The 20,989-nt window shown below is 41.2% G+C and overlaps 1 protein-coding gene across 1 annotated transcript; it reads left to right on the top strand.

Moving 5' to 3' along the window:
• The first annotated feature begins 3,220 nt into the window (after positions 1-3,220).
• Positions 3,221-20,965, top strand: LOC126988807 (cell cycle control protein 50A-like). Its single transcript, XM_050847235.1, has 7 exons — positions 3,221-3,372; positions 12,111-12,256; positions 13,246-13,401; positions 14,256-14,439; positions 15,899-16,024; positions 16,889-17,273; positions 17,388-20,965. The coding sequence occupies exons 1-7, from the start codon at positions 3,330-3,332 to the stop codon at positions 17,434-17,436; spliced, it is 1,089 nt and encodes a 362-aa protein (XP_050703192.1). The 5' UTR covers positions 3,221-3,329; the 3' UTR covers positions 17,437-20,965.
• The last annotated feature ends 24 nt before the right edge of the window (positions 20,966-20,989 follow it).

Here is a 20,989-nt window from a genome sequence, read left to right as displayed (position 1 = left end):
TCCACCTGCAAATGATTCCTGCCTGTGATCATGTGGAAGCTGAAGGCTAGTATGTATGTTCACCACTGGTTGTGTATCCAAATATTACCTGGAACAAGTAATTGGTTACCTAACAAGAGCAAGGCTTGATCTAAAAGAATAACACATCTTGAAGCGCTGCACCACATTGAATTCCATGTAATAAGACAATTGGAGAAGGTCTTATTTGTAGGTATATCTGTTGTTGGAGAAGGTCTTATTAAAATTTGTAGGAATATCTGTTGTTGGAGAAGGTCTTATTAAAATTTGTAGGTATATCTGTTGTTGGAGAAGGTCTTATTTGTAGGTATATCTGTTGTTGGAGAAGGTCTTATTTGTAGGTATATCTGTTGTTGGAGAAGGTCTTATTAAAATTTGTAGGAATATCTGTTGTTGGAGAAGGTCTTATTAAAATTTGTAGGTATATCTGTTGTTGGAGAAGGTCTTATTAAAATTTGTAGGTATATCTGTTGTTGGAGAAGGTCTTATTTGTATTTTGTTTGCTATGTTATAATAACGACTCTAGCAATGACAACTATGAGCAAGGATTGATTTATAAGTGATTCATATCCCCAAGTGATGCATATAGACAACGGGAAGGGATATTGATTGATTGATTGACAGGTTATTGTTACAGGTAAACCACAAGGGAGAAGGGAGGAACATGCTATCCCAACCCCCAGGCGGAACAGTGCGTGATTATACAACTATTAGTACATATGTGTATTTTATTTGTGTATTTTATTCTAAAGTTTTTTTCTATACTGATGCTTCTATCGTGAACAAGGGTTGAATTATAAGATTGATTAACATTCCCAAGTGGTTTATGACCTGGGAAGGTCTTGTAATCTGTTTTGTCCATCGATCTGTTGGTTCAGCAATGACATATTTTTCTTATATTGAAGCTTCTATCGTGAACAAGGGTTGAATTATAAGGTTGATTAACATTCCCAAGTGGTTTATGAACTGGGAAGGTCTTGTAATCTGTTTTGTCCATCGATCTGTTGGTTCAGCAATGACATTTTTCTTATATTGAAGCTTCTATCGTGAACAAGGGTTGAATTATAAGGTTGATTAACATTCCCAAGTGGTTTATGAACTGGGAAGGTCTTGTAATCTGTTTTGTCCATCGATCTGTTGGTTCAGCTATGACATTTTTTTCTTATATTGAAGCTTCTATCGTGAACAAGGGTTGAATTATAAGATTGATTAACATTCCCAAGTGGTTTATGAACTGGGAAGAGGTCTTGTAATCTGTTTTGTCCATCGATCTGTTGGTTCAGCAATGACATATTTTTCTTATATTGAAGCTTCTATCGTGAACAAGGGTTGAATTATAAGATTGATTAACATTCCCAAGTGGTTTATGAACTGGGAAGGTCTTGTAATCTGTTTTGTCCATTGATCTGTTGGTTCAGCAATGACATATTTTTCTTATATTGAAGCTTCTATCGTGAACAAGGGTTGAATTATAAGATTGATTAACATTCCCAAGTGGTTTATGAACTGGGAAGGTCTTGTAATCTGTTTTGTCCATTGATCTGTTGGTTCAGCAATGACATATTTTTCTTATATTGATGCTTCTATCGTGAACAAGGGTTGAATTATAAGATTGATTAACATTCCCAAGTGGTTTATGAACTGGGAAGGTCTTGTAATCTGTTTTGTCCATCGATCTGTTGGTTCAGCAATGACATTTTTTTCTTATACTGAAGCTTCTATCTTTAGTAAGGGTTGATTTATAATATTGATTAACATCCCAAAACGTTTTATAGACCATGGGAAGAGGTCTTGTAATCTGTTTTGTCCATCGATCTGTTGGTTCAGCTATGACATTTTTTTCTTATATTGAAGCTTCTATCGTGAACAAGGGTTGAATTATAAGATTGATTAACATTCCCAAGTGGTTTATGAACTGGGAAGAGGTCTTGTAATCTGTTTTGTACATCGATCTGTTGGTTCTGCAATGACATTTTTTTCTTATATTGAAGCTTCTATCGTGAACAAGGGTTGAATTATAAGATTGATTAACATTCCCAAGTGGTTTATGAACTGGGAAGGTCTTGTAATCTGTTTTGTCCATTGATCTGTTGGTTCAGCAATGACATATTTTTCTTATATTGATGCTTCTATCGTGAACAAGGGTTGAATTATAAGGTTGATTAACATTCCCAAGTGGTTTATGAACTGGGAAGGTCTTGTAATCTGTTTTGTCCATCGATCTGTTGGTTCAGCAATGACATATTTTTCTTATATTGAAGCTTCTATCGTGAACAAGGGTTGAATTATAAGATTGATTAACATTCCCAAGTGGTTTATGAACTGGGAAGGTCTTGTAATCTGTTTTGTCCATCGATCTGTTGGTTCAGCAATGACATTTTTTTTCTTATACTGAAGCTTCTATCTTTAGTAAGGGTTGATTTATAATATTGATTAACATCCCAAAACGTTTTATAGACCATGGGAAAAGGTCCTGTAATCTGTTTTGTACATCTGTTGGTTCAGCAATGATCGACATTTTTTTCTTATATTGAAGCTTCTATCCTTAATAAGGGTTGATTTATAATATTGATTAACATCCCAAAACGTTTTATAGACCATGGGAAGAGGTCCTGTAATCTGTTTTGTACATCTGTTGGTTCAGCAATGATCGACGTTCTTTTCTTATATTGAAGCTTCTATCCTCAATAAGGGTTGATTTATAATATTGATTAACATCCCAAAACGTTTTATAGACCATGGGAAGAGGTCTTGTATTCAGATTTTGGCCACCTATTGTAAGTTTCTCGGGTATGATATGAGGCACTGAACTATTTGTGCTTTATATTATGAAGTACTTTGTGCATATACAATGATATATATTATTTTCCATAGGAAGTCATATTTGTTTGCGAGAATGGTTTCTTAGAATATGGTCGGCCGGGGAGAGGTCTATTTATTACATTTTGGCAGCAGCGGGCTTTTTTATATATTTTTGTCGCCTTTGAGTTGCTCTCTGTGCTGTAGAAAAAAAAAATATAGGGCGCAGTGAGATTTGTAAGATTGATTGATTGATAATGACATATATAAGAGAGAAAAAGTCAGGCTCTGTCCCAACAACCATACCAGAAAAGAAACTGGACTGCAGAACTGTTATTTGAGGACCACATTGACGAAAAAGAAGTGAAACGGGTTAGATATTGGTGAAATAAAAGGAAAACAGAAAAGGGGGCCGTTGCAAAGGCGTATCTCCTCGACCTTCAAGTTTCAACGGAAGTAAACAAGACCAGGACCGCCATTAAGGAGGCGAGGTAGTGGAGAATAGATAAAATATGTCTACCCAGGATCAGTCCAACGTGGAGAACAAGGCCAAACGTGAGTCACAGAACTAAGGGAAAGGGTTAAAGGGAAGGGGGAATGAAAGAGGAGGAGAAGGGCCGTCCAGGAGTAATGGCTGACTCGTCTCTCGTATCCTATATAATATCAAGGCCCATTATTTTTTAAGTATTTCCTGGCCCACTCATCCATATTTTAAGTGTTTTTGTTGAGGCTGTGAGTACTTATAAGGGGAAGAAGGGCCGTCCAGGAGTAATGGCTGACTCATCTCTCGTATCCTATATAATTTCAAGGCCCATTATTTTTTAAGTATTTCCTGCCCCACTCGTCCATATTTTAAGTGTTTTTGTAGAGGCTGTGGGTACTTATAAGGGGAGGAAGGGCCATATAGCATTAATGGTTGACTCATCTCTCGTATCCTATATAATCTCAAGTCCCATTATTTTTTAACTATTTCCTGCCCCACTCGTCCATATTTTAAGTGTTTTTGTAGAGGCTGTGGGTACTTATAAGGGGAAGAAGGGCAAGGAGTAATGGTTGACTCATCTCTCGTATCCTATATAATTTCAAGTCCCATTATTTTTGAAGTATTTCCTGCCCCACTCGTCCATATTATAAGTGTTTTTGTAGAGGCTGTGAGTACTTATAAGGGGAAGAAGGGCCGTCCAGGAGTAATGGCTGACTCATCTCTCGTATCCTATATAATTTCAATGCCCATTATTTTTAAGTATTTCCTGCCCCACTCGTCCATATTTTAAGTGTATTTGTAGAGGCTGTGAGTACTTATAAGGGGAGGAAGGGCCATATAGCATTAATGGTTGACTCATCTCTCCTATCCTATATAATATCAAGGCCCATCATTTTTAAAGTATTTCATGGCCCACACGTCCATATTTTAAGTGTTTTTGTAGAGGCTGTGGGTACTTATAAGGGGAAGAAGGGCCGTCCAGGAGTAATGGTTGACTGATCTCTCGTATCCTATATAATTTCAAGTCCCATTATTTTTTTTAGTATTTTCTGCCCCACTCGTCCATATTTTAAGTGTTTTTGTAGAGGCTGTGAGTACTTATAAGGGGAGGAAGGGCCATATAGCATTAATGGTTGACTCATTCCTTATATTTCACCAAGGTCTGCAATCTCAATCATTCCCTTCCTTCCTGAGTCTTCACACCCATATTTGATTGTGTTTTGGTAGAGGTTGTGTTAGTATTTCCTTGGGTAGTTTCAGTGGGTGTTTCCATGGGTAGTTTCAGCGGAAATGTCCATAATATAATAAAGTACGTCTAGGGTGTCGTATCGAGGGATCTATTTCTGTTTATCACATTTTTGGTAGCTGGGGGGAGGTTAGGTATGGTTGGGTTAGGTTGTTAGGTAAGGTTAAGTTAGATCAGGTCATGTATGGTTAGGTTAGGTTAGATTAAGTTGTTAGGTCAGGTGTGGTTAGGTTAGGTTATATCAAGTTGTTAGGTAAGGTCAGGTATGGTATGGTTAGGTTAGGTTATATCAAGTTGTTAGGTAAGGTCAGGTATGGTATGGTTAGGTTAGGTTATATCAAGTTGTTAGGTAAGGTCAGGTATGGTATGGTTAGGTTAGGTTATATCAAGTTGTTAGGTAAGGTATGGTTAGGTTAGATTTTGTTGTTAGGTCAGGTATGGTTAGGTTAGGTTAGATTAGATTAAGTTGTTAGGTGAGGTATGTATGGTCATGTTAGATTTTGTTGTTAGGTCAGGTCAGGTATGGTTAGGTTAGGTCAGATTAAGTTGTTAGGTAAGGTATGGATAGGTTAGACTGTTATGTAGGTAAGATATGGCTAGGATAGATTATGGTTAAGTTATGGTTAGGATATGGCTAGGTTACAGTTACATCAGGTGAGGCTAGGTTAGATTTAATTATTTATACTGTATACTTGCTACACTTCACACTGCGCTGATCACTGTTATCACTGGTGGGCGGCGGCCTGATGGGTGTACTTCTAGAGTTTTACCGAGTATGGTAGAAAATTTGCTGATTTAAGGGACGTCATTTTCATTCGGCCCAACACTATAAAGACTGATTTCCCCAGGCCACTGATCTTGTTTAAGGGAGAATGCGAGAAGTCACTGGCAAGGAAAATAATGGTAATATTAGTTTCATATGCATTAGAATACATTAAAAAAACTTATATTTAGGGTCATTATTTCTAGCAGAATAGTATCAAGCCTGCCGAAGAGGTTAGAAATACATATTCGCTGGGCTTTGAGTGACCCAAAGCATCATATACAGAGAAATGAATAGTCAGTATCTTGGAATAAAACCGACCTGGCCTCTAGTATAATTACCTAACCAACTAACTAACAGGGAGCACATGCCTTGGGGTGCGTTACTTGACTCACTCCCCGCCTCCACCCCTGACTCTCCCCTGAGCAAGCCTCTATGCAACTACTTTTCCCATTTCAAGTATAATTACAAAAAGAATATTAGCAAGTCTTAAGGGGGTTAAAAAAATACAGCTTTTCAAGTAACACACCCATATAGAAAAGAGAAGAGTGACATGATGTTTAGAGCATTGAGAGGCCATAGAAAAGTGGATAAAGATTTTTAATATATGACAGTGAAAGAGGAAACAGGTATAAGAAGAGAAAACCTAGATAAAAAAATAAAAATAGAAATGTAGCTTCCCATAGAGAAGTACTGAGGTGGAACGGTCTAAATCTGGAGGGCATTCAAGAAAGAATTAGAATATAAGTAATTGTTTTAAGTAAGCCAAATATGGACATGACTCAGATTCTGTACGCTACAAACTGACCTACAACTATTAACCCGTCCGCTGTGATTGGCATGGATTTGGCCTTCACTGGTAGCCAGGTAACATATACTCCCAGGTCTTTCTCTGCCTCTGTGGTGGATAGTGGAGTGTTTCCCATGTGGTATTGGTGTGCTGGATATCCCTTCACTGGTAGCCTGGTAACATATACTCCCAGGTCTTTCTCTGCCTCTGTGGTGGATAGTGGAGTGTTTCCCATGTGGTATTGGTGTGCTGGATATCCCCTCCCAAGGTGCAGGACTTTACATTTTTCTTCATTGAATTGTAGCAGCCACTTTTTGCTCCACTCCTGTAGCTTGGTGATGTCTTCTTGTAGGAAATCCGCAGTCAAGGGGTTAAGTGCGGAAAAATTCAAGAGTATGACCCAAAAACTTCTTAATTTTGAATACTCTTATCTTTTGTGTGTGTGTGTGTGTGTGTGTGTGTCACCACTGAGAAAACTTAAAGAGTATGACCCACAAGTTCTTAATTTTAAATACTCTTATCTTTTGTGTGTGTGTGTGTGTGTGTGTGTATGTGTGTGTCACCACTGAGAAATCTTAAAGAGTATGACCCACAACTTCTTAATTTTGAATACTCTTATCTTTTGTGTGTGTGTGTGTGTGTGTGTGTCACCACTGAGCTCGAGGGAGACTGACGATGGTACTCTACTTGGGGTCTCACCATGGAAGGCTGTAACCAGGAAGAGGATGGGGAGAGGGAGAATGTGGAAGCAGTGTGTGAGGGGAAGAGAAGGGAGAACCACACCTCCTTCTCCCTGATTGGCTAGTAAATGGCGAGGGAGGCCAGGAAGGGAGATAAGGGAGGGAGGGAGAGAGGTAGACTATTTGGGAGGGAAATGAGAAGGAAAGGAAGGAGAGAAGGAAGAAGGGAAGAGAGGGAAGGAGAACTTGATAAAATAAATGTGAAATAAATATAGAGTGAATAGATTATGAGAGAGAGAGAGAGAGAGAGAGAGAGAGAGAGACACACACACACACACACACACACACACACACTCCCCCATCCCCCTTTCCCACCCCCAATCACACCTTTCCAGCCAAAATCCCCTGCCCCCATCCACCGCCCCCCCACCCATGTCTCCTCCGGTTTAATCCATGTAAATTCATTCCATGGCCTTCCTGGCCCCCCCCCCCCCCCGACACACTCAAGTTCCTGTTTAGTAAAGGGGGAGAAGTATGTGATTTAACCTTTCTTTTTTTTTCTGTGTATATCTGACCCTTTCTTTTTTTATATGTCTGTTTGTGTCTTTATCTATTTCTCTGTCTTTTTTTAACTATGTCTGTGTACTTGTTAATCTGTTTAGCTATATTTCTATGTCTATATATTTCTATCTATCTATCTATCTCTGTCTGTCTGTTTCTATATCTATCTGTCTATCTGTTTTATCTCTATCTATATCTTTTCTGTCTATCTATTTTTCTATCTATCTATCTATCTATCTATATCTCCGTTCTCTGTCTATCTGTTTATCTATCTATCTATCTATCTATATATCTCGGAATTTATTAACTTTTAGGTCAGAATTTATTTATTAACACTATTTTGCCTTTTTTTCCCTCCCCTTCCTTCCCTTCCTCCATAAAAGGGTAAGGAATCTATATTTTCCTTATTCTTTCCATTTTCTTCCCTTTCCTTAACTTTTCCCTATTATTCTGTGTCCCTTTTCCCTTCTCTTCCCCTTCTTTATTCCTCTTTTTTCCCTTTATTTTCTCCATTCTCTTCTCTATCCCTTCCTTCATTCCCTTTTCCTTCATACTCTCTTCTTTCCCTTCCTTTTTTCCTTCATTCCCTCTCTTTCCCTCTCCTTCCCTTCCCTTTCCCATCCTTCACTCCTCTTCCCCTCTCCTTCCCTTCCTTAACCTGGTAGCAGCGGGGATCATGTTTCTTAATGGTCCCTCTAAGTCAGAAAAATGAGAAAAATCACCCCTCACACAAACCATTTAATAATATATATCAAAGCATTTGTGATCAGATTATGTATCACCTATTTTGGGGGGTTTATATCATGGCACAAATTTGGCCCGTCGCTGCTACACGGTAAAGCCACAAATTTGACCCGTCGCTGCTACACGGTAAAGCCACAAATTTGGCCCGTCGCTGCTACACGGTAAAGCCACAAATTTGGCCCGTCGCTGCTACACGGTAAAGCCACAAATTTGGCCCGTCGCTGCTACACGGTAAAGCCATAAATTTGTCCCGTCGCTGCTACACGGTAAAGCCACAAATTTGGCCCATCGCTGCTACATGGTAAAGCCACAAATTTGGCCCGTCGCTGCTACATGGTAAAGCCACAAATTTGGCCCGTCGCTGCTACATGGTAAAGCCACAAATTTGGCCCGTTGCTGCTACACGGTAAAGCCACAAATTTGGCCCGTCGCTGCTACCAGGTTAACTCCCTATTTCCCTTCTTCTTTCCTCCTTCCCTTCCTTTCTCTTTCCCTTCCCACTCCACAAGGCTTTGAAAGATATATTTTCCCTTCCTCTTTTCTCTTTCCCCTCTCTTCCTCCTCCCCAAAAAGTGTAAGGAGTCTCCATTTTCCTTTTTATTATTTTCCCTCCCAATTTCTTCACTCTGATTTTCCTTATTCTCTTTCCCCTTCCCTTCCTCCTCTATCATCGCCTCCTCCTCCTCCTCCTCCTCATTATTCATTGAGGAAGAGCATCTGATAGACAGGAAGGGGTGTGGTCCGATGTCAATTAGGGCAAGGTCAAATTTTTTCCCTCCCTACTCTCTCTCTCTCTCTCTCTCTCTCTCTCTCTCTCTCTCTCTCTCTCTCTCTCTCTCTCTCTCTCTCTCTCTCTCTCTCTCTCTCTCTCTCTCTCTCTCTCTCTCTCTCTCTCTCTCTCTCTCTCTCTCTCTCTCTCTCTCTCTCTCTCTCTCTCTCTCACACCCATGCCAGTAGCCTCATTGTGTCAGCCATTATTGATCCAAAATGAAGGGGGGGAAGGAGGGGGTCAGGCGGGGGAGGGGACGATCCTAGATAATGATGGGTCACAAAGGTCATAACCCCCCATGGTCAGTCTCATCCTCTCTCTCTCTCTCTTCTCTCTCTCTCTCTCTCTCTCTCTCTCTATTTCTACCTTTCTGTCTCTCTCTCTCTCTCTCTCTCTCTCTCTCTCTCTCTCTCTCTCTCTCTCTCTCTCTCTCTCTCTCTCTCTCTCTCTTCCTTTATTTGCTCCGCTCCTCTTCTCTTCCCTTCCCTTCCCTTCCTTTCCCTTCTCTCTCTCTCTCTCTCTCTCTCTCTCTCTCTCTCTCTCTCTCTCTCTCTCTCTCTCTCTCTCTCTCTCTCTCTCTCTCTCTCTCTCTCTCTCTCTCTCTCTCTCTCTCTCTCTCTCCCCCCCCCCCCCTTCCTTTTATTTGCTTCCTCAAATCCCCCTTCCATTATCAAGTCAGGAAATCAGTAATATTGTTTGTTTGTACCTCTGTCCGTCTGTTTGTCTGTCTGTCTGTCTGTCTGTGTCTCTCTCTCTCCTTTCAGTTATATAGAGACCTTTATAATATTGCCTGTTTCCATCTCTCATATCTATATTTAACTATCTATCTATATTTCTCTCATTCAAGTTATCTATAGTAACAGAAACAAAAGAAGTCTTCATAACATTGTCTGCATATATCTCTGTCTCTCTGTCTATCTATCTACCTATCCAAATATTTCAGTTATTTAGGAAGAACATCTAAAGTAGGCATCATTTAACCCGGTCATGTTTCTTAAGGGCTCCTCTAAGCGAGAAAATGGAGAAAAAAATCATCACTCACACAAACCGTTTCACAATATATATCAGCGCATTTGTGATCAGTTTATGCATCATCTATTTTTGGGGGTTTATATCATGGTAAAATTTTGGTCCGTCGCTGGTACACGGTAAAGCCACAAATTTGGCCCGTCGCTGCTACCGTGTTAACATCTATCTCACTCCAATCTCTCTGTACACTTATTGAGCAAGAACAGAACAGAGGATTCACTAGGCAAGGTTTCCAGTACTATCACCTCAGAGCAACACACATTTCCTCACTGGTTTTCATCTCTATATTCTGAGCTGCTGTTGAAAGGGAGAGAGGAAAGGAATAAAGAGAGAGAGAGAGAGAGAGAGAGAGAGAGAGAGAGAGAGAGAGAGAGAGAGAGAGAGAGAGAGAGAGAGAGAGAGGGGACCAAACAAAAAAAGGGAGACAGAGGGAGGAAAGGAAGGAGAGAGAGAGAGAGAGGAGAGAGAGAGAGAGAGAGAGAGAGAGAGAGAGAGAGAGAGAGAGAGAGAGAGAGGACCAAACAAAAAAAGGGAGAAAGAGGGAGGAAAGGAAGAGAGAGAGAGAGAGAGAGAGAGAGAGAGAGAGAGAGAGAGAGAGAGAGAGAGAGAGAGAGAGAGAGGACCAAACAAAAAAAGGGAGAAAGAGGGAGGAAAGGAAGGGAGAGAGAGAGAGAGAGAGAGAGAGAGAGAGAGAGAGAGAGAGAGAGAGAGAGAGAGAGAGAGAGAGAGAGAGAGAGAGGACCAAACAAAAAAAGGGAGAAAGAGGGAGGAAAGGAAGAGAGAGAGAGAGAGAGAGAGAGAGAGAGACTATCACAGAACACACCAGGGCTACTTTATAACCTCAGAGCCCCAATCTAAGGAGGTGGGCGTGGCTGGGAGGAAAGAAGGGCCTTGCTGGGTGATGGCCCATGAAAGGGAGAGGCAGGGAGGGCAGGAAGGGACCAGGAGGAGGAGGAGGAAGAGGAGGAATGGGAAATGAGTTGGAGGTGATGTTTGCGTTAGTTTTGCCTTGTGTGGTGTGGCGTGAGGTTGCTGTGTTGTGGGCTCTGAAAAGCGTCACTCTATTCTATATCTTCATCTTTTACTATATATATCTATCCACACACACTCACACATTAGGATATATCTTTTAACCTTATCTTTTTATCTGTATTTAGTGAGGCTGCTGTGTTGTGGGCTCTGAAAAGCGTCACTCTATTCTATATCTTCATCTTTTACTATATATCTATCCTCTCACACACTCACACAATAATAATATATCTTTTTACCCTTATATTTTATTTGTATTTAGTGAGGCTGTTGTGTTGTGGGCTGTAGAAATTGTCACCATTCTTAATCTTATATATATTCATCTTCACACACATTACAATATATATTCCTTTAAGGGTTGAAACTTAAATTACATACATTACAGTGCATACATTAATTTAAGCGACATATCTCCTTATATCAACACACACACACACACACACATGCAATATATATTTTCTTTTAAGAGTAGAAGCTTTTAACTAACAAAGAGACATACACTTGGAACTGTTTTTATATTTTCTAACCCAGAGATCAGAGAGAAAAGTCACCTTATACACACACACACACACACATACACACACACACATACACACACACACACACAGTCTCCATTAATCTTCCATTCTTTTCCTTCCTTTCTCATTCTCTTCCTCTTCTACCTCCACAGCCAACAACCCTTCCCTTATCTTCTCTCCCTCTCCTTCCTCACCCCCCCCCATACCCCACACACCCACCCACACCCAGAATCATGGCTGGGATAGAGGGAGGGGAAGGCATCTCAAGCACTGTTCAGATGAGGATGCTGGAGAGGAAAGTCTTGTTCCTCGACACCCAAATTCAGGAGCTCAAATACCAGATAGTTAGCAATGAGAGGAAGGTGGCAGAGGAGAAGAGAAGGAAGCTAGGTACTGTCTGTCTGTCTGTCTGTCTGTCTATATCTGTTTATCTTTCTCTGTGTCTGTTGGTATGTATATATGTATGTCTATATATGTCTTTCTGTCTGTATCTTTCTCTTGTGTCTGTATGTCTGTCTTGCCTATCTGTCTGTCTATATTTATTTTATTATTTTGTATATATCTATTCACCAGAGCTATTTCTATTAGTTTCTATTTCTTTTATTTCTCATCTATTATCATATCTATCCCACTTTTTTATTTATTCATTCACCAAACCTCATTTTCTCGGTCCCTTCCAGAGTCCAAGTTCAACCAGAAGTTCAAGCAGCAGCGACTCCCAGCATGGCAGCCCATCCTCACCGCAGACACCGTGCTGCCCGCCTTCTTCCTCATCGGCCTGCTCTTCGTGCCCCTCGGAGCAGCCCTTCTCTTCTTCTCCCGTAGTGTGAGTGTGATATGAAGGGTCACATTCTTAACCCAGCAGCAGCGGGGATCATGTTTCTTAATGGTCCCCCCAAGCGAGAAAAATGAGAAAAAATCACCCCTCACACAAACCATTTCATAATATATATCAACGCATTTGTGATCAGATTATGTATCATCTATTTTGGGGGGTTTATATCATGGCACAAATTTGGCCCGTCGCTGCTACCGGGTTAAACAGCTGATGTAAAGTAAAGTTGGGGACATATGCTATAGGTGTGCATGGCCTCGGTGCTCATCTCTGTCGCATTACCCCTTAACCCAGTCCGCTGCGATTGGCTCGGATTTGGCCTTCACTGGTAGCCTGGTAACATATACTCCCAGGTCTTTCTCTGCCTCTGTGGTGGATAGTGGTGTGTTTCCCATGTGGTGTTGGTGTGCTGGATATCCCCTCCCAAGGTGCAGGACTTTACATATTTCTTCAGTGAATTGTAGCAGCCACTTTTTGTTCCATTACTGTAGCTTGGTGATGTCTGTGATGTCTTCTTGTAGGAAATCCTCAGTCAAGGGGTTAAACAGTATTTCAAGAGGCATGATTTCTTTCAGCGTTGGAGGAGGTGCAGGACTTTACATTTTCATTCATGGCATTGTAGCAGCCACTTTTTGTTCCATTCCTGTAGCTTGGTGGTGTCTTCTTGTAGGAGATCCTCAGTCAAGGGGTTAAACAGTATCACAAGAGGCATGATTTCTTTCAGCGTTGGAGGAGGTGCAGGACTTTACATTTTTCTCCATGGCATTGTAGCAGCCACTTTTTGTTCCATTCCTGTAGCTTGGTAATGTCTCCTTGTAGGAAATTCGCAGTCATGGGGTTAACCGAAAAAAAAACATTCATTAGAAACCAATTGATCTCCTTTTCAGTCCTTGGTTAGAGGTGATGTGCGAGGCCCTCAAGAGAGCCTACCAACACTATACTTAACACATAAGACAAAAGAAAATCCTCTCTCCCAACAGGTTCAAGAGATGCAGCTGGACTACACCGACTGCATGAGCACCAGCCACTCGGACAGCGGGCAACCTGTGCGCTGCAGTGATGTGATCAGCAGAGAGATCATGGACAGCTGTACCTGCAAAATCAACTTTACCATCTCCGAAATGTTTGAGAAGAATGTGAGTCAAGGGAAGGGAAGGGAAAGGGAAGGGACAGGAGGTGGAAGTGCCCTTTCTTTACCATCACTGGGTTGTATAGAAAGTCTCATTAGTAAGGAAGCATATATGAATTTTCTGAGTCAAGACCTATAGTACCTGTTTGGGGTTTTGTTAGGTTAGGTTAGGTTAAGTTAGGTTAAGGTTTACCATCACTGAGGTTAGGTTAAGTTAGGTTAAGCTTTACCATCACTGAGGCCCAGGGTTGTATAGAAAGTCTCATTAGTAAGGAAGCATATATGAATTTTCTGAGTCAAGACCTATAGTACCTGTTTGGGGTTTTGTTAGGTTCGGAGTTAGGTTAAGGTTTACCATCACTGAGGTTAGGTTAAGTTAGGTTAAGCTTTACTATCCCTGAGGCCCAGGGTTATATAGAAAGTCTCATTAGTAAGGAAGCATATATGAATTTTCCGAGTCAAGACCTATAGTAACTGTTTGGGGTTTTGTTAGGTTAGGTTAAGGTTATGGTATCTTCAAACACATGATAGCCAGCACCTTATGGTATAAATCAACAAAGAATGACCTTACTTTGTTGTATAGAAAGTCTCATTAGTAAGGAAGCATATATGAATTTTCTGAGTCAAGACCTATAGTACCTGTTTGGGGTTTTGTTAGGTTAGGTTAAGTCAGGTTAAGGTTATGGGATCTTCAAACACATGACTGGTATTGGTGTGCTGGATATCCCCTCCCAAGGTGCAGGACTTTACATTTTTCTTCATTGAACCGTAGCAGGCACTTTTTGTTCCCCTCCTGTGGCTTGGTGATGTCTTCTTGTAGGAAATCCACAGTCAAGGGGTTAACACACATTGCTTCCATAGGTGTATCTCTACTATGGGCTGGACAACTTCTACCAGAACCATCGTCGTTACGTGAAGTCCCGTGACGACAACCAGCTGCTGGGGAAAGAGATCACGTCCGTCAGCAACGACTGCAATCCCTACGGGTCTTACGATGGGAAAATATTCGCCCCATGTGGCGCCATTGCTAACTCCATGTTCAACGGTGAGGAAATACTTGTTTGTGGATGAATTATTTTGCTTGAGGCCTGCCATTCTAATTCACCCTAGGCCTACCAGATACAGATTACGGTTTCCTTTTATTTGCCTAGGCCTAGCAAATAGATTAGTTTTTTTTATTTGTTTGCAGATTAATTATTTCTATAGGCCTGCCAGTCTTGTACACCCTGGATTAGGCCTAGCAAATACAGATTACATTACAGTACATGCTATTGGCCTTCTTATGTTTGCAGATAAATAATTTTGCTATAGGCCTATCAGTTTTATACACCTTAGGCCTATCAGAATTAGATTACAGATTTTCTTATGTTTACAGATGACTTTTTTTTGCTATAGGCCTATCAGTTTTGTACTCCCTAGGCCTAGCAAATTCAGATTACAGATTTTCATATGTTTACAAATGACTTTTGCTATAGGCCTACTAAGGTATAATTTTTATACACCCTAGGCCTAGCAAATTCAGATTACAGATTTTCTTATGTTTACAAATGATTTTTTTGTTATAGGCCTACCAAGGTATCAGTTTTATACACCCTAGGCCTAGCAAATTCAGATTACAGATTTTCTTATGCATGCAGATAAATTTTTTTTGCTATAGGTCTACCATTCTAATACATACACCCTAGGCCTAGCAAATACAGATAACTAATTTCCTTTTTATGGTTTCAGATTGATTATTTCTGTAGGCCCGCCATTCTACTGCACCCTAGGCCTAGAAAATATAAACTTCATATTTCCTTGTTGTGTTTCAAGCTTAGCCAGTCATCTATAACTATCAGAGTCACTGTAAGGTTTAGCAAGTACAGTGTTTTTCCATCGACCAATACATGAGCTTGTATAAGTACCTACTGTCTTTTGTGTTAACCCGTCCGCTGCGATCGGCACGGATTTGGCTTTCACTGGTAGCCTGGTAACATATAGTCCCAGGTCTTTCTCTGCCTCTGTGGTGGGTCCTCTGTATAGTTTCCCATGTGGTGTGTGGTATTGGTGTGGATGTTTCACACTCTGCAGCCCTGGTATTATCCAGGTCTTTCTCTTTCTCTGCCTCTGTGATAGTGGAGTGTTTTTCCCAGGTGGTATTGGTGTGCTGGATATCCCTTCACTGGTAGCCTGGTAACATATAGTCCCAGGTCTTTCTCTGCCTCTGTGGTGGATAGTGGAGTGTTTCCCATGTGGTATTGGTGTGCTGGATATCCCTTCACTGGTAGCCTGGTAACATATAGTCCCAGGTCTTTCTCTGCCTCTGTGGTGGATAGTGGAGTGTTTCCCATGTGGTATTGGTGTGCTGGATATCCCGTCCCAAGGTACAGGACTTTACATTTTTCCTCATTGACTTATAGCAGCCACTTTTTGTTCAACTCCTGTAGCTTGGTGAGGTCTTCTTGTAGGAAATCCACAGTCAAGGGGTTAAAGTAACTCACCATCTTCTATTCCATCATTGGCAGACTCCCTGAAGCTGTTCACCACGGGGACAGTGAGCGAACTGAAGCTGATCAAGACTGATATTGCTTGGCCTTCGGACCGCAAGATTAAGTTCAACAACCCGCCGGGATCACTCGATGACCAGGGAGGTATGTGTATCCTTGCTTCTTCTTTTTCTCTATCTCTTCTTTCCTCCTTTTGTTTATCGTCCGTATTTTCCTTTATGGGGTTGTATGGGGTATGAGTCTCTCCTACTCTTGACGATCATGCAGGTACCCTCTCCTCCCTGGTGTTCATTCTTCTCATGTCTTCCTCTGCACACTACCTCCAGGTCTTTGGTCTTACAGCTGGTCTCCTCCCTTCTATCTCCACTCCTACAGCTCTTCTGCGTACATTCACATCCTTCCTAGTTTCTGTCAATCTTTCTCCTCAAGTCCAGTTGTGGGTAGCAGTTTTGTCAGTACAGTTTTCAAGGTATTGGTCGTGTTGTATCTAAGGGAACATGGAAGATCAGGAGTGAGATAAGTGTAAGGTAAGGTAAAGTTTGAGCATACACCTTCGCTAAGCCTGGCGGTGGTGCTCATCTCTGTTCAGGTTACCACAGTTTACCTTCCCCAGGTACCCATTTATCGACCAGCCTGAAAGGAAGGCTGAACACCGACTACCCAGGCTGGGAGTCACAAAGATTTCTAGTAAATTTGTGTATAGGTTGAGCCCTGTATGAGAGTTCAATGGAGAGGGGACGAGAGGGGATGAAGGAGAGGGGACGAGAGGGGACGAAGGAGAGGGGATGAAGGAGAGGGGACGAGAGGGGACGAGAGGGGACGAAGGAGAAGGGACGAGAGGGGATGAAGGAGAGGGGACGAAGGAGAGGGTAAAATTCCCCGGGCCTGTGGATTTGTAGGTAGGGACTCAAACCCCTGCACCAAAGAGGCGTAAGGTTTGGCCACATGTCAGAACCACCTCAATCTCTTTACCCTCAGCTCTGTACTCAGCTCACCTTGCATCCACAGCCTTCAAGAATACCCTGAAGCCTCCGTACTGGACCAAGAGCGTGTGGCAGTTAAGCGACGACCCCCAAAACAACGGCTACAAAAATGAGGACCTTATTGTGTGGATGCGCAGCGCTGCCTTCCCTACCTTCCGCAAACTCTACGGCAAGATTGACCACAGCATGACCGGCTTCAAGTATGGCTTCCCCGAGGGTGTGTACTCGCTGGAGGTGCAGTACAATTACCCGGTGGACTCCTTTGGCGGCCGCAAGCGCATGATCCTCTCCACCACGAGTTTCCTGGGCGGCAAGAACAACTTCCTGGGTATTGCCTACATCACCGTGGGCTGCATCTGCCTCCTGCTGGGCATCATCTTCCTCATCATCCACATCAAGTTTGGCAAGAGGTGAGTCCAGGCTTAGGAGTTTTTTTTTTATGATATTTACATGGCTTTGTGTTATGCCCACATTAGTACAAGACTTTCACTAACATGACGCTACCTCTCCTTGTGTTCCCTCAGGGCCGTGGATCAGCTGAACATCAACCAAAACACCCCTTATAGCGACTAGCCCAGAGCTGTGCACCTCTAACCAGTCCAGCGCAGCACTGAGGGATGGTTGGTTCTAACTGGTACAGCATTTCTACAAGCTGCACAGCTGATAACAACAGCAGGCTATCAGGCAGAAGGGATCACAGAGCTACTGATGCATTTGAAGTGTAATGTACAGTGTGCTTCAGTATTTTAAGAAAATGATGACTGAACAACGATAGTTAATTCAGAATTACTTTGAGCATAAACTCACATCCACTTACAGATTTTTTATATTACTGGGAAATGTGAATTTAATTATGAGAGGTATAACATAAAGATGTCAATTTATTGAACAAAAAGCTCCCCCATGATGAGTAATAGTGTGCTAAGTAAGCCGTTAACAAGCACTTTGTGGAGCTTCCCTGACAAGTAAATTATTTATCATTGTCAAGGTTTGGGGTACACAGTCGTGGGGCGTGGAGTCAAGATAATTACAACGATCCCTGATGAAAATATGACACAACTGTATTGAAAATTACAATTTTTAATTACTTTGTAACTGGTGTGTGCAGCAGACTGTCCATCCCATATTAACCTACTTTTGACAAAGTAAATGAGCAAGTGTCAGCAATGACTAGAAATGGTCACACACAGTCTGTGTAGCAGATGAAACTAAGCACAAAGCAAGTGTCTGAAGACACTCCATACCTCACCTGCTCTAAGCAGTCATGTGATAAGTCTTACAGGCTTAAACACACCAGGAGAATGTTCTCCTCCCCAACAGTCACCCGGTATGTCTGGCCTCCCGCACACCCTTCACCTGCAGTGTATCTCAGCCGTGGCTCTTAGGAATGTGAGCCTAGTAGTGATCAGTACTTGACACGGGAGCCAGGACCCACAAGATGTAATCTGTTGTTATATAACCAATCACTCATTGTTAAAATCATGTTCATCATTGTTCTGAACCCATCTTAAGGGGAGGAGGCAGAAACTCATGAAGTGTGAGTAATAAATCAATGAGTCATATGACAGGGGGCCTCCTTCACACAGCTATCAAGGTAGTAAAAATAAAGTTGGGGCTACAGTGTAGCCACACTGTGTCTGTGCTCCTCTCTGTAACCTCAGCTCTGCAGGCAGCAGCAAACACTCACCAAGGTCTGTGAAATTTTCCAAGATCTCGAGTGTTCTCATCACACGCATGGACAGACTGCTTTGTTTCATCCAGTAGTGTTATTGAAGGAGCCAAACATGCAAGCAAAACACTGATAACATAGTGCAGCACCTCTGTCTCTCTGAATTGGTTGTGCTGTTTCACTGCCACTTTTGGAAGCAGAAAATCATAATTCTGTTTTGTTATGATGAAGGCAGGCAGGTGGGTCCAGGTGATGGGATAACATGAGTGACTGATTTAAAAATATATATGAGTATTCTAGTGTCACTGTGCACCATTCATTGTCATTATTTGAATATCTATTTTTCCTTGATGTTACATGAAATTGACATGAGTTGATGACGCTTGTTTCGTGGTGATGCTCCACAGTAATATCTGAGGCCATCGCAAAGACTGTAAAGGTGGAGCGAACAGAACGACTCTGAGTCTTTTCTTTATATTGGGAAAGACTGTCCAAATGCATCAAGGCTTTGCTGTCAATGTTTAGTATTGTGTGCTTATGAGATCAAATGTACTTAACCATCATGTACTTTGTGTGTGTGTGTGTGTGTGTGTTGCATACTCGTACATGTGCATGCATGAATGTGTACGCTTGTGGTAGAATTCCTTCTCTTTCAGATTGGCATGCAGTACCAATATTAACCATGTATATCTATATTGCCATGGGCTTTGAAGTACCTAATGAAATTCGCTTAATTCCTTAGGATTTATACAAGCAGGTGCATAGGAATATTCCTACTCAGCAAGTTATACATATGTAGTGCAAAATTTGGCAGGCAGTCATTTATTAGCAGAATTCATCAGTTTTAGCTTAAGGGAGTTGTTAGTCCACTCAAAGATTTATCAGCTGACCAATGCTGCAGCTGCCTTGGAAAGCTATCATACAAATTACACTCAGCCCGTTAGCATAATCACATCATAAATATGCAACTCTACCAGAAGATATATATTTACAGGCTGCATAAAGCTGAGATGAATATGATGATATACATTTTAACTCCTTTTGGTCTGGTAAGTTTAAGTTAAGGGCCGGTAATTCGCATAGAAAAGACTGTTGTTCACTCATATTCCGCAGCTAGAAGGTTAAGTAAGGCCATCAGCCCTCAGTAAAGTGGAAAGACACAATGGTAGAATGCTTGAGGGAGAGAAGGAATAGGATAGTGAGAGGAGTGAGCACGCAAGGAGAGTGTTTGGTGACGAGCAAATGGAGAGAATTCTAATGTGAGTTCCTGGTAATGGTCATCAGAATAGGCAGGCATTGTATTAGCTTAGAAGTAAAGAAAAATTAGCATCACGGCAAATCAGATATCATATGTTATCAATTTTTATTAATCTCATTTCAGTATATTTGGCTTGATTTTAAGATGTTGGAGATTATGTCAGGGATAGTTTTTGTCCAAGAAAGTTGTTTATTGTTTCAGAAAATCCATATTATCAGATCATTCATTGTCGACACGCTTGGTAATGTTTGTGTTTACAGTTTTGCATGGAAGTGTTCTGGTATGTGTGTGTGTCATGTACAGGAAAACATATAGATAGTTCAATGTGATAGTCCATGTTCCTGAGTGATTTAAGAAAAGTATATATATTAATTTATTACTAATGAATCCCATCACCCACTATTTTTGGGGTTTAGCAAATACTGCATCGGGTCTTTGTGTATAAATGTTGATGGATGGCCGCCCAAGAAATAGACTGATTTTTGTCGCCATTGCTGAAAAAATATACTGTTGCAGGTTATGCTAGACATTTTCTCTTTATTAATTAATGTCTCGGGTTTTTGTTACTGATAAATCCTAAAAGGCAAGGAAGTGGTATCAGTATAAATTAGCTTTTTGTTGGCAGCCATTACTAAAAGATACTTACACTGAAACAAAACAGGTTGAGAATTAGACAAAAACACCAATTTTTGTCTTACATATTTAGTATTTTAAATATCCCCTAAGTCCTGCACATTCCATTATTTTACCAAAGAATTTTAGGTTTGGTTTGGGCGCCGTCCCCAGAGCTCTGCTGCGTCTCCACCAGCTGGACGTGTTCTTCCCTGGACAGTTCACGCTTGTGTTGAGGCAGTCTGAGCAAAGGCTTAGGGAACACAGACATGCCAGTAGATCATGCGGAAAAATTATATCTAAACAAAAAGGTATTTTGTTTCACCTGCATCAGTAAAAAAATTGTGTATGCCACTTAAGTGTGTAAAAACAGTCTGAATATGAATATTTTACTCACTTTCTTCCTCTTAGTGTCTTTAGTTGGTGTTGGTTATTATAGTAATGCTTTATTGTGATGATTGTTAATGCCTATAGTTTCATATATATATTATCAAATTACATTTATATCTCTCTGTTCAAGTACTGTATGATATCTAGTCAAATAAACTACATAATGTTTAAAAGACGTTTTCTTCAATCAGGCAAGG

This window comes from Eriocheir sinensis, chromosome 70, assembly GCF_024679095.1.
Source record: "Eriocheir sinensis breed Jianghai 21 chromosome 70, ASM2467909v1, whole genome shotgun sequence".
Lineage (NCBI taxonomy): Eukaryota > Metazoa > Arthropoda > Malacostraca > Decapoda > Varunidae > Eriocheir > Eriocheir sinensis.
Note: the sequence above shows the minus strand (reverse complement) of the source record. Positions and strands in the feature narration are given on the sequence as shown.

Coding starts and splice junctions, on each gene's coding strand:
- LOC126988807 (XM_050847235.1), top strand. CDS start 3,330: ATGTCTACCCAGGATCAGTCCAACGTGGAGAACAAGGCCAAAC. Junction 3,373..12,110: donor CGTGGAGAACAAGGCCAAAC/GTGAGTCACAGA, acceptor GGTCCCTTCCAG/AGTCCAAGTTCAACCAGAAG. Junction 14,440..15,898: donor TGCTAACTCCATGTTCAACG/GTGAGGAAATAC, acceptor CATCATTGGCAG/ACTCCCTGAAGCTGTTCACC.